Source organism: Oreochromis aureus, linkage group 1 (genome assembly GCF_013358895.1).
Source record: "Oreochromis aureus strain Israel breed Guangdong linkage group 1, ZZ_aureus, whole genome shotgun sequence".
NCBI classification, from domain to species: domain Eukaryota; kingdom Metazoa; phylum Chordata; class Actinopteri; order Cichliformes; family Cichlidae; genus Oreochromis; species Oreochromis aureus.
Window position 1 is genome coordinate 39,027,187 of NC_052942.1, and position 13,808 is coordinate 39,040,994.

General features: G+C 41.0%; 1 protein-coding gene across 3 annotated transcripts in view; it reads right to left on the bottom strand.

The window, feature by feature from the left end:
- Nucleotides 1–13,808, bottom strand: part of plekhg4 (pleckstrin homology domain containing, family G (with RhoGef domain) member 4) — a 92,734-nt gene that overhangs the window by 50,624 nt on the left and 28,302 nt on the right. The window contains exon 1 of one of the 3 annotated variants that reach the window (XM_039613724.1): nt 7,320–7,451. The exons of the other annotated variants lie outside the window; for them this stretch is intronic. Within the exon in view, the coding sequence (XP_039469658.1) occupies nt 7,320–7,322 (3 nt within the window). The 5' untranslated portion in view covers nt 7,323–7,451. Of the gene's footprint in view, nt 1–7,319; nt 7,452–13,808 lie in introns of those variants that run through there. 3 annotated transcript variants of the gene reach the window in all.

Genomic DNA, 13,808 nt, shown 5'->3' on the forward strand with positions numbered 1-13,808 from the left:
AGCACTTTTAAGCACCACATCTGAAATTCAAGCACTTTTCAAACCTTGAAAAGACAACATTAAAATTCAAGCATTTTCAAGGATTTCAAGCACCCGTACGAACCCTGCATCTTTGACTTTGTTAACTCAAAGATGCCTGCAACAAAAGCTGCCAACAGTTCTTCATAACATATTGATCCAAAACAGTTTCAGCCACATCTGTCCATCTTAAAGACTGATTATCAGCTAGCAGAATCACGTCATAATTCGGTCACCTCAAAGGTAAAAAGTCACCTAACAAGTCCACAGATACCTAATCTGAGTGGATTTAACCTCTTATAACAGAGAAGAAACATATTAACAAAAACAAGGACACAACAGTTTTTTTTTTCTTTTGTAAATAACTTTACTGAACACAAGAATCCTCCAGAAACCAGCTGGTTTAAATAAAGTCATGTAAGGAGTGGGTCTAAGACAGCCGTTCTGAGACGTTTGCACTCAGCATTAAAGCTGCAGCTACTGTAAATACCACCATAAACGCCTTCATGTGGGCTGTTTAAAGTTGCCCAGTTACAGACCAGAGAAGCAGTCATGCTCACTTTATCGCCTTCTGTTTACATTAAATTGGCGGAGGACTCAGCTGATGCACCGACTCTAACTTCTACTCCTACGTTTACCTCCGTGCATGCTGCAGACTCATCTCTGGCTCAGCACTGTTATTATTATACGTACATATCATTATTATGACTGATTACATCTGTAATGCAGTTGAAGTCTAATTACACCAGTCCGACATTTACAAAAACGGGTTTTAAAAAGTCATTAAAAAGAAGTTTAAAAAGTTTGATACTTCTTTGATACTTGATATACATTATCAAGTATCAAACATAAATTCAATTTACTATTTAATTTTTTCTTAAAATAAATTCCAACACCTAGGATCCATATAAAACTTGTAAAAAAAAAAAAAATTTTTAAAAAAAGTGCTGCTTCACATCCTCCCTCCTCTTGTGTTTCTGGGCACAAGCTTCTTCCCACCTTTAACATTTAACCTTTCCCCACTGAAAAGTCTGGACAAAATATGTTCTCCAAACTTGCCTATATTTCCTACTGAAATCAATCCATTACAAAGCTAAAAGTCATGTAAAAAAAAAACCCCACGATCATTCATATGTGGTAGCGAATATCAGAGCAGACACAGGCCTAGAATCACCAGCTGCAGTCCAAAGTGGTGGAGTTGGAATCTGTCAGGATGACCAGCATCCTCTCTGGGCAGCTGAATGATATCACAAACTGCCACAACAGCAACCTGCCACAGAGCCTTTAGAGAAAATGCACGACAGGAAAAGCTGGGACCGGCTGCTTAGCTGTGACTGAACTTTTTAATTAAGTGTTGTTTGGACACTGCATGATAAATGAAGATAATAAGATGAAGACAAAAATGCTAAAATGAGAAGGGAATTATAGTGTAGTGGACCACCCATGTAAAGTTTGTAAGTGGAAAACGATGAAATACATCTACTATCCCACATGAGGGACCCTGAAGCTCTCTGCATGTGTGGCAGGATTCACCTCACACTGAAGTAGGTCAGAGAATTTATTGGCCTGGGGGGAATCTTATTTTACGGGTGTTATATTCAGGTAGCGTGTTTTTTGGTGGAGGGGTGTTTTCCCAGACGGAGCTGAGGGTGAAGGGAGGGGGAAGAGGCTTCATGTTTCAGGCAGGCTGGGGCAGGAAGATGACAGGGTGCTGAGGTACGGTGAGGACCTGCAGGAAACACTGGCTCTTTGTGCTGCCTCCTCCGAAGCGCATCGCCGCGGGTCCATCCCAACACCGCGGACGACGACCACTTCCTATCGCTGACGAGTCCCAAGAGATAAAAACATTTCCGGCTGAGCTGCAGCCTGCAGGTTCAAAGACTGAGCTTTTTTCTCTGACATCTGACCCGAGAGGCAGCGTGAAAAACAGCTTCCATCAGGAGGTGAAGTGAAGCCCACTGGGTCAGTGTGTTAAACCCGATACGCATGATGAGCAGCCCGGCTCATGGGAACCTCTTTCCATCAAACCCCGTTTACTGGAAGCGGATTTCTGTAGCCGTTTTAAGAAGTATTACCAAATCTGGTGATGTCATGAAATCATTTTTTTTTAAACCACCAAAACTAAAAACTAAAATTACACTGAGGCTTATCTGATGTTTAAGATAAGATAACCTTTATTAGTCCCACACGTGGGAAATTTGTTTTGTCACAGCAGGAAGTGGACAGTGCAAAAGTTATATAGCAAAATTAGAATACAATAAGAATAAAATACTGTACACAACTGTACAGAATAGAATAAAATAAAATACTATATACAGTAGAATAAATAGAATAAAATATACAATAGGATAAAAATAGTTCTATAAAGCATTTGCATTCTGAGTAAAAATACAACGATGCCAGAAAAAGATTATTGCACTTAGTATTATTGCACATGTGTGGATGTGTGTGTTTGATCAGTTGAAGTCTTTGTTGTGGAGTCTGACAGCAGTGGGGAGGAAAGACCTGCGAAATCTCTCCGTCCCACACCGTGGGTGCCGCAGCCTGCCACTGAAGGAGCTCCTTGTTTGTTGTAAGAATGTCAACGATCCATGACCACACCTTGTTTTCTGTGTGTAACCTCCATCAGTGCGAATCCATTATCTGAGTGCCTCAAACATTCCTGCAGAGCTTCAAGGCTCTGTAAATCAGAGGTGTTTGGACTTGTCGAGGGGCTGCTGGGTAAAAAGACTGTGTCCCAGGAAGAGCCTGAACACGTCCGCTGATCTTTATATCTCAATTTAACCCGTGTGAGGTCCAAGGTATCAATGACAAGGAGTAACCCTAACCCCACTGTTTGAGAAAAATAAAAAGGCTTTGGGGGACAAACAGAAATAATTTTTAGTGTGTGTTAACGGGAACTTTTTTCTTTTTTTTTGCTTCCACAAATGCCAGGTTGGTTTTTGGGGTTTGAATTAGGTGGTACTGAAACCTCACATTAAACCCAGTTAAATGAACACATAAATTCTTCTTATTCCACAGTTGTTCTGAGAAAAACAGTACTTTTATCTCTGTCCTAAGATCACATGCAAACTGGTGAAGGTTATGTCAGGCTGTGTCTTGCTTCTGGCACTGTCAGAGCAGCTGTTTGTCAGATGAAAGCTGTGATGTGCTGAGAATAAATGTTTTTATCTTACAGAATAAAAATAATTAATGCAGGAGCGTGTTGAATAATGTTGGGCGTTGCTGCTTATTTAGTAGGCTGTTTATGGAGATGACGATAAGTGCACTATCACCAAAATCTCAAACACTGATTCCCATCACAGCATAATGCCATTCGGGTCAACCCAGCAGGGGGTTGGTCTGCTAATCACAGAGAGAGGACTGCAGGCCGGGGAGAAAGCAAACTGCTATAAACCCGGTTAGAAACGGGTCATTCATGAGGGACGTTACAGACCAGTATGATGAAACATGATGGCATAACATCACACTGAGTCAGCTGCTGAGGCGAGGACAATTTCTGTTCAGAGACAGGAACACGGAGCAAAACATCTGGAAAACTGACCAAAGATTATGGCTGTGCTGCGACTGTAGTGTCATTGAAGTGTTTTCTGAGTGATTTTCTGCTTTAAAAACGGTTGACTGATCAACCAGTAAATTATTCCAGGTATCGTCTCTACACTCCAGCAGGAAAACCTCCCGTCAAGTGGACTCCTGGTTCTAGCTCCTGCAGAACCTTTACAGTTCTCCAACATGCCTGAGCACGTGTTCTTCAGCCTCGCAATATTTCACCTTTGTGTCAAACACACCCAATCACACTCCTCCATGGCAACATCATTTCATCTTTGCTCAGGTGTGTGTGTGTGATTCAGCCTCCACAGTGTGACTCACTGAAACAACAGCCACAGACTTATTTATCTCGATTGTTACCAAGTGCACTGTGGCAATAGGAGCAGACTGGACATGAGATCCAGGGTCTTATTTTCAAGCCTTCTGGTCATGAAGAATGACCAATCAGGGCTTTTACTGGATTAAAATGGACCTTTAAGGGGTGACCTATTACGACTGGTCCACATATAGCCAAGGCTGTGTCACATTACCTCACAGAAATCTGTGTATTTTTAGATATTTCATTTAAAAAATATATATATTATTTTACCAACAGGTAACTTGGTAGGAAAAAGGGCATTTCAGAAGTCTAACAGTGAAGCACTGAAAGCCCGCAAAGCATTTCAGTGCATAATAAATCACGATCATTAATTCTGAGTTAATCCAAGCTTCGACAGATGACATTTTATTCAGCAGCTTCTCCTCTAAGACTTACAAACCACAAACAAATCCCAGTGAACCTGATATAAAGCCACTGAATTATAATGTGATCAGAGGAGGAACCCTGCATTCATGCAGACAAGCTTTTAACACCTTTTTTAACACCACTTCATTTACTTCACTGCTGCAGGAAAGCAGGAAGCTCCTAACTCCCTGAAAGAAAGGGCCTCTTTTTACCTGTGAAACTCTTCAACTAAACTTTTTACCCTCTGACTTTTGTTCCACGCAGTTTGTTCAGGCAACTCGATCTGTTTATTACACTTAAATAAAACTGGAAAAACGTGAATGTTGTACAGTTTTCTGGCCAGCAGTGAGAAACCTCACAGTGTACAGTGTAATAAGAGCTCACGGAAAAGACAGAGATATCTGTGGCAAACAGTTTTGTGTTGTATTTCTTTTCTGCCAGATGGGCACTGGGATGTACTGCAGGGAGGGACGCTGCTGTGGCTCTTTGGGAACCAACTGAAGGTCAAACCAACACTGTGAACTTTCACTGAAACTTTGTCTCGCCTTCTTCTGAGAGTGATAAAATGTGCTCCCCGGGTCTGATGTTAGTTCATGACCCCAGAGTGAACTAAACTACAAAAACACTACAGGTACAAATTTAAATAAATAATAAACACCCACATTTCTGTTCACCCCCATATTAAAGCCTACACACAGACTGCAACGTTTCTATAGCATGAAAGACAGACTGTCAGTTAAATCCATTACGAGGCAGAGAGGTTTTTGTGCCATTGCCATCCTGATGTTAGGTGTGACCCTAGCTGCGACAAATGAGGGGCAGACAGTGAAGCGGCATGCTTACTGGCTAACATGTGACTTTAAGTCATTAACCAATGAGCACCACCTGGATAATCCTCCTTCCTAACTGTGAAGGGGCTTCACACACAGGAAGTGAGTCACTCGTATTGAGTCACTTTGCAGGTCACTGTTTGTTGCTAGCAGAAATTTCATGACCACAGGAGAGACCTTGTGATCCCGACTGTAGGTTCACCATTTTAAAAAACAAACAAACAAACAAAAAACAAAACAAAACAAAACAAAACAAAACAAAACAAAACAAAACAAAACAAAACAAACAAACAAACAAAAACAGTGAATGATCCTAAAATGACAAGGAGAAATTAATTCAACATGCCCCAAAAAGTTGATTCTGCTAATCTGGACGTGGCGTTTTCAGTGGGAGAAACCTGAGTGACTTTTTCAGACTGAAGAAGTAGATTTGAGCTTAAGATTCAACACAGAGGTTTAAATTAAGTATTAATAAGATGGGACTTGATTATTTAAGAACTTGTGAGGATAAATATATTAAATTAGACTCTAGATTTAGAGAGTCAGTAATCCCTGTAACTGAAGGCTTTCAGGTAGTTTAAGGACAGGCCCAATAATAATGAATTAAGGTAGTCTAGTGTAGACTTAGTACATGCATGAACTAGTTTTTCAGGGTCACTTTGAGACAGAAGATTTCTAAGTTTAAAGATATTACGCAAATACAAGAAAGTAGTCCTACATATTTTGTTTAACACGCACACTGAAGAAAATATCCTGGTCAAAAGAGAAAAAAAACCCCCCATTCCTGACAGTGTTACAGGAGGAAAAAGTAAAGACTGTTAGGGTCGAGTACAATAACCTCAGTTTTATCTGAATTTAGAAACAGGAAATCAGAAGCTATCCAGGTGTTTAGGTCTTTAAGACATTTCTGCAATTTATCTAATTGGTGTGTGTTGTCCAGATTGATGGATTAATAGAGCTTGATATGATCTTCATAGCAAGAATGAAAATGTATTTTATTTCAAATAATATAATATAAGCACGCATAATGCAAATAAAATTGGTCCTAGCATAGAACCCTGTGGAACTCCATAATTATTCTTGGGTGTGAGGAGGACTCCCATTTACATTAAGTATAAGAAGTTGTGGCCTTAATGAACTTACGTTGGTAAAAGTCCATCTGATGCTAAACAGTCATAACTGTCAGCAATAATAAAACTACAACTCTATGAACAGCTCAGTAAGAAAACCAAGCTAGGTTTACAGCCTATAAGGAAATCCTGAGAGGTGACGCACTGACCACAGGACCAAAACAAACAAAAGACTTCAGGAGGAGCTGACGGACATAACAGGAGTAGAATCCAAACCAGCATCATGACAGCCCACAACAGCTAAACGCATTAAACACCAACATCACCACATTTCACATTTAACCCCAGGTTTCTCTGAAGGCTAGAGAAAAGCCCTCACGTGGTTGCAGCTCTTCATTAAAGACACACAAAGGTCCTGGGATATATATTTTTGGGGGGTTGTTTGTTTTTTGTTTTTTTTTATGGAAACCTTCAACCACAATTCAAACTGACACTTAAAAACTTTAAAATAAAGATCTGAGAGTTTGGAAAGTTTGGAAAAAACACGAGAGGGTGAAGACAGGGACTCCAATTAAATGTGCATCCAAAAAAAGCTCTTACTGCTGCTTTTATTTACTGCACTTTAGTTGTCCTTGTGAACTGTTACATACTCGTTTTATTGCATTTGTTTTGCTTTTTCCAATCATGGACATTTTAAACTGCTGAACTAACAGATGATTCTGCTTTTCTCTGTTTTGCTTTGAGTCTGAACTCAGAACTCAAGAGGTTTGAGTTTAGAGGTTTATTTCAGCTGAACGCAGACTCTGCTCCAAACCACACACACACAAACACACTCTCTCACACACACACAGCCACTGCAAGGACTTTTTAACTGACTGAACACACACACACACACACACACACACACACACACGCGCACGCACGCACGCACACTTGAGGACAAATGTTTCAGAATACACCTTGATGGAAACCCAACACCCCTGTCCCCTCCCCAACGAACCTCGGTCAACACACACACACACACACACACACACACACACACACACACACACACACACACACACACACACACACACACACCATGTGCTGCAGACTGCTGTTGGAGACTGAGTGTGTGTGTGATCTTACCATGGTTGCAGTGTGCTGTCAGTCGCTGTATATTCCAGTTTAAGACCATTTTAGCTCCTCTCTTCCTGTCTGTCTGTCTGTCTGCCGTGTGTCTCGCCTCCAGTGAGGTCTGATTCACTGCAACTCTCAGTCTAGCCTCTCACATGTTAAGCCCCGCCCACCAGCCGCCAATCATGCATCTCTGGATCCTCCCCCGCCCTCCTCACCTCACCTCTCCTCTCTGTCACTCTCTGCTGGCAGAACTTTTTAAGGTACATCAAAAAGATTCAAGTCACAAATGCTGCAAATAAATAATTTAAATACCAAACAAAGTTAATTCAGTTTCGTCACAACCTACAGAATAAAACCCAGGAGAAACCCAAGAAGGAGCAGGTGGAGAGGGATCCTCTATCAGGGGAAATCTCGATAGCTCCAGTATGAGCAGGGTTACTTTTCTGTATTGTGCTCCTGAGACTTAAAACAGTTTGATTCAAAGAAGCAGTTCTAAACCATTTTCAGCTCATTTTAACTTCCTACACAGTAAAACATGATTTTTAGTGCTGTGTCAATGTGACTTGCACCTTCCTCAGAATGTGCCAGGCCTGCTTTCCAGTATTACCTGCTATAAACACAGCACACCGATGAGCACAGTGATAGCTTTTTATATTGTGCTACAGTTAACTTTATCTTTTTTAATTACTTCAGAGTGGACGTGTGCTGTTTTTCTCACTTTAAAACTCTGATAATACAAACAGACTCAGTTTGTTCTAAAGTCTTCTCTTCGTTATGTATTTTTAGGAAAAAGCTGGCGTTGTTTATCAGCCCCAACTCCATTATGATCAGTTCAGTTTCACTGATAATGGCAGAAACTAACCTTCAGCCTTTATGTATCATTTTACTTTGCACTGAAGAATGAAACTGACATTCCTAAGCTGGGCTCTGTATTTGTATTCAGTTACTTGTTTGTCCTGATTTGCCTTATTTCTGTCTCGTGTCTCTTCATGTTCTTTCCTTAAGGAAGAAAAAAATTAAAGGACCTCTTTGTTAAATAAAAGTTTAAAAAAGGTAACTTTTTTGTGAACAGACATGAAGCAAAGCCCTTCTAGAAACAAGACTTTCCACTTGTAGCCTTTTGAGCAAATCTCATTAAAAAGACTCAGTTTGGTTAATTTTCCCAAAAATAAGGCTTTAAAGCTTCTAACCCCTCAGGTTTAGTGTTGTTTTAATGAATTACTTTGTAATGGATTACTCTAATCACATTACATTTTCCACTAATGCACTAAAGTAAACAAATTTACCTATTCAGAAACCTATTCAGAAACACATTAAGGATGCACTGGGATAATCAGGAGTTCAGCATCTTGCCCCAGGACACGTCGGCACAGACCGGGGGGAAGCGTGGATCAAACCTACGACTAACAGACGTCCAACAGCCGCCCCTAAGCTTACAGCACAATTCCCAGGTGGTCTATGATGCGAGTGCTAAACAGGCAACATCCCACTTTGGTTCCAAGATCAGATAAGATCGAGTGTGCTCAGGGTGCCCGCAAATATTCACATGTTGAATACAGTAAGCCAAGACAGACAATATGCACACTCATTTTCTCAGACGTCGTAGAACGTTTGAGTAACAATGCAAAGATGCAAAGAATTTCACTTGCGAGCACACGCGTGCACACACACACACGCACAAACAAAAAAGGAAAATGATCTTTAAAAAAATGATTTGTTTTAGTTCTACCAGCAGGTCAAGGTGTCCTCAATGAAAACAACAGACATGCTATTTGTTTTAATGTAAACCCAGAGAAAATGTGTCCAACAACACAGACGATCAATGAATGCTCTGAAACATTTGGCTGATTTATCAGTCCTATGATTAATCTTTTTGCTCTCCAGTCTCCTCAAATTTTGGAATGTCTAGTGTTTCTGACAAGTATTCACTGAAATCAGGTATGAAAACAGCTGCAGATGAGTCCATCAGCTGACTCTAAGGAGTAACCGAGGGACCCTTGCATCAAAGTCCTGAAGGATCATTTTTGGCTCCTGCTGCCACCGAGGCTGAATGTGGTCACTGTTAAAAACATCTGCCTCGTGAATGCAGAGTAATGGCTGAACTGAAGGGCACTGGAGGCCTCTGCTGAATCCATTACTGCCCTAACAAGTCCCACATGTGACTCCGCACCGCTAACAGTTTGCCGGCTGGGAACAAAGACCCATACAGAACTGTACTGACTCCCACAGCCTCCAGTCTGAAACAAGTCGATGGTCACAGCTGGAGACAAACAGCTGCTGCTATCATCACAGCGGAGAGACCTCTGAGTTTGGGGTCGGGGGTCAGAGATAATGTATGGCAGTGGGCTAGTGAGATGCTGAAATGGGCCAACGCCTGAAGCAGAGTTCCTGCTGTTATAGGTCACCTGATGACAGCTCAGACTGGAAACCAGCTGATGGTGACAGAGATGAAGGCTTTTTTCCAAAGTTCTCAAAGCTCGAGAAGATTAATGCGAGTCATTTTTGGAGTTTCTAAGTGACTAAGCCGGTCATGAACGTCACATGATTCAGTTTGATAGTGGGAAAATGGAAACCCCAAGCCTAAAGCCTGTTATTAGCAGGGTTCGTACACTTTTTTCAGGGTCAAATTCAAAAAAAAAAAAAAGATTGCATGGTTCAATTTGCATCACCTCAGTTCAATTTATCTAAATTCAGAGAAAATTTAAAATACAAGTAGAAAGTGATATTTTTGACTGTAAAAACCACAAGCATGTTTAACGAATCATTTTCATAACTTGAAATGCAAATAGAAATTGGACATTTAAAAAAAAAAAAAAAAAATATGAACAAGTTTTGCAAACAACAAAGTTATATGGTACTATTTACCTAAAAATGCAGCCAAGGCTCAGACGTTTTTTTTATATAACCATTCAAAACTATTTACAGAACAATCAGGTGCTCTTTCTCAAATAAGAAGGCACACAAATTGTTTATGCAACTCCAAAAAAATAGTTTGTGTCCACTATAACAGATGAGAACAGCGCAGGGATAAACCTGCAGGTCTGACAGCAGGTGTGTCACTCAGCGTTTACACTGCAACCTGCCTTTGGTGGCTTTTTTGCAGCACCTGTGACGTTCACTAGTAGAACTGACACACAAAACAAAACAACGACTACACCACACACTAACTACACAAGACAACACACTAACTTGAGACTCCAAACATGGTAAACGTCACAAATCTCTCACGTATCAGAACTCTCTCTCTTTTGCTCACTCGCTCTCTCTCGCCGGTCACTCCTAAAACTGCCCTCTCTTCCCAAACAACCAAATGCCACATGTTGCAATATCATTTTTTGATTGGTCGACATGATACATTTTTACACCAATAGGGAAGGAGTGTTTTTTCTTTTTCTTTTTTCACTCACAAGCAAAGCGTGTTAGCTAGCGCTCTCCTTAGAAAACGCCGTTTTTAACCGTTTCTTCCCGGAGTAAACGCCACTGTTGTATTAAAAAACAAAACAAAACAAACATCGGTTTTACGTGACCTATCAACGCAGTTTAAAAACTGGTATATAGCTTGAAGTCCCCACGTTGGACCCAAGTTGAAATGGAGACTCTGGGTCCGTCGACCACAGAGGGTTAATCAGAAAGCCTTAAGTTAGCTAGTTATGTATCGGGCTAAAGCTTTCACTTGAGTAAATTAACTCATATTACTGCTAAGTAATGTTAGCTAATAACTAATTTTATTTCTCTATCTGATAAGAAAACAATTCAATCAGATAGCTATTTATTGTGAATGAAATACAGTTACATTTTCAAGCACTTTTCAAACCTTGAAAAGACGACATTAGAATTCAAGCATTTTCAAGGATTTCAAGCACCCGTACGAACCCTGTATTAGACTCCAGCTTCAGTGAACAGTTTGAGCACTGTGCAGGACTCCACAGAGAAGCTGATGCACCACTGAGACCAGGATAGGGTCGAGGGGTTTGTGCTGGTTTCCAGGGTGCTGCTGGGAATCTGTCTGTGGTTTCCAGGAGCTTCAGAGAAAAACTGCTTTCAGAGCCTCTGTGTGTAGAAAACAGAGACAAACTGGCAAGGTCACAATGACTGAGGCTCTGAAAGGATGACATGGAGTCCCCACCACCACCACCACTACTACCCGGACGTTTATGATGGGAACACCGGGGACTCTGCCGGGCTCTCCTCGAATTCCCAGCACTCCCTTCAAATTAGACTTGTGTTGATTGAAGATCTGCTTGTGTCATTCATCACGTATAATCGCAGCCAAATGAAAAACAAAAGACAGACGCCAGAGCAGAACCAGCAGCCGGATTTATTTTTAACCTTTCCGTAAAAGAAAAAAAGAAAAAGAAAAAAAGAACACATCCTGTACTTTGAGGTAACTTTTAAATAATTCAATCCAATCAAAGAACTGTGCCCACCTGTTTGTTCTGAGCAGCATTTCCCTACATACAGACTTTACTTGCTTGCTCTTATTTTGAAAGTTGGTAACCAGCCAGCTCTAGCCTTTCCAATGTTTCCCACCAGCAGGCTGATCAGATTGCTGTTGTGACAGTCTCTGATATCATTCAGCTGCTCTCCAGAAGATTTTACTTGTAGATGGAAGAACTGCAGCTGGAGACCATAGTTCAGGTTCAGTCCATTCCTACTTAACCTCCGGAGAAAAGGTTCACCTGCTGAGCAGAACACTGTCTACCATCACTACCTGAATCTGGAGTCCATCCGTGAACTAACTGAAGAAACCGCTGAATATTGATCTTCTACTTATTGTGTGCATATGATTTATTTACACATGCATACACTACAAAAGGTTCTTGTTAGGGCTGCTCAATTAATCAAATTTTAATCTAGATTACGATCTGGGCTTTCAACGATCATTAAAAATGACTGAGCCGATTATTAGCACCTCCCTCGTGCTTTACTCTCGCGCTGCTCCGTGTGGCAAATCGAGCGCACCTCTCTGCGTTTCGAACACCGTCACAACAATTAAGAGGACCCAAGGGAAGCTCGGAAAGCTCGGAAAGCTAAGCAGAAGTTATTTGTAGAGGAGAGGATAATGGCTGCTGAAGAAAGAATGCCGTTGGTTGAAAAGAGAGGTAAAACGACTTCAGTGGTGTGGAAACATTACGGGTTTGCAGAGTCAGACGTGGATCAAATATTGTGCAGTATTTTGAAGTTCACTAAACATAGATGTTTACATTTTTCATTTATTTTTTATATTGCAAACATTTCCACTGTAATCAGTATTTGCACACTATTTTATATTATTTTTTGACAATCTTTAAAGCCATTATTCAATATATTGTTATTGTTAAATAAATATCGTCAAATAATCGAGATCTCAATTTCAGTGAAAATAATAGTGATTATCATTTTTGCCATAATCGAGCAGCCCTAGTTCTTGTTGACTAATATACTACTCATTTAAACTGGAGAGAAAAAGAAGAAAGAGAAAACAGTCAAAACTCAACAACAGGACAATGTTTACCACCACAAACTATTTCTGCAGGAAACACCAGATCATAACATATCCAAAAGGTGCGCAGGTGGAGGATACAAGCATCCACGCTCTATTAGCCCCACCTAATCCCCCCACCTTTTTTTATAACTGATGAGGGATTTAGGCAGGTCTCACACATATCCCGTTTCCCTGTGTCTTGGAGGAGTATTGCTTGGTTATCTGCTAACGACACAGATCAGGAGACGTGTCAGGATCTGGGGGGCTCCTCTTCTAAACAAATGCCTGAGGGGGGAACAAAACCCCCTCTCACCCCCTGTTACATAAATGTTCCTGCAGCTTCACTTGTTCTCTCATGTCTGAATAAATGCAGGAACTTCTTTTATGTGAAAGTCCTGGCGGCGATGTGACCCGTAATGTTTCTGCTGCAGCACACAGAGACAGCGCGAGTCATTCACAGCACAGCGGGCCCCTGTTTAGCAGCTCTGACAGCCCCTCTCATGACCAGAGGCCAAATATCACCAAGCACCGCGTCTCCACCTAAAATGAACATGAATGTAATCGACACCTGGGTTTTACCAGCAAGTGAGAACAAACTGTTATGAGACTATAAGAAGGAAAATCTGAAAGATTTAAATTTGGGTGGGACCACTTTTAAAAACCGACACACGGTCCACAGGAACACTTTCACTGAGTCTCCTCAATGGTGTGGTGCTCGTTCAACTTGATATTTTTATTGTCAGGGAATGGATGAAGAGGCAGGGAAGCAAACATGATAAATAGGAAGTCTGTGTGTCTGGTTAACTGTTAAATGTTGTCTCTCAGTTGCCTCGGGATGTTAAAGTCCACGAGGACAGCCTGACCTTGAAGGTCAAATTCATGGTGCATAACCTGATGAATGGGAAAAAAATGACCATTGTTCTCCCTCGTCATCTGAGGTGCTGCCTCAGGCCTGGAAATCTGTGGACTCTTAAAATGAAAACTGCTGCCATATCTGGAGACGCAGTTTTCATAGCCAGAAATGATCCTTCACA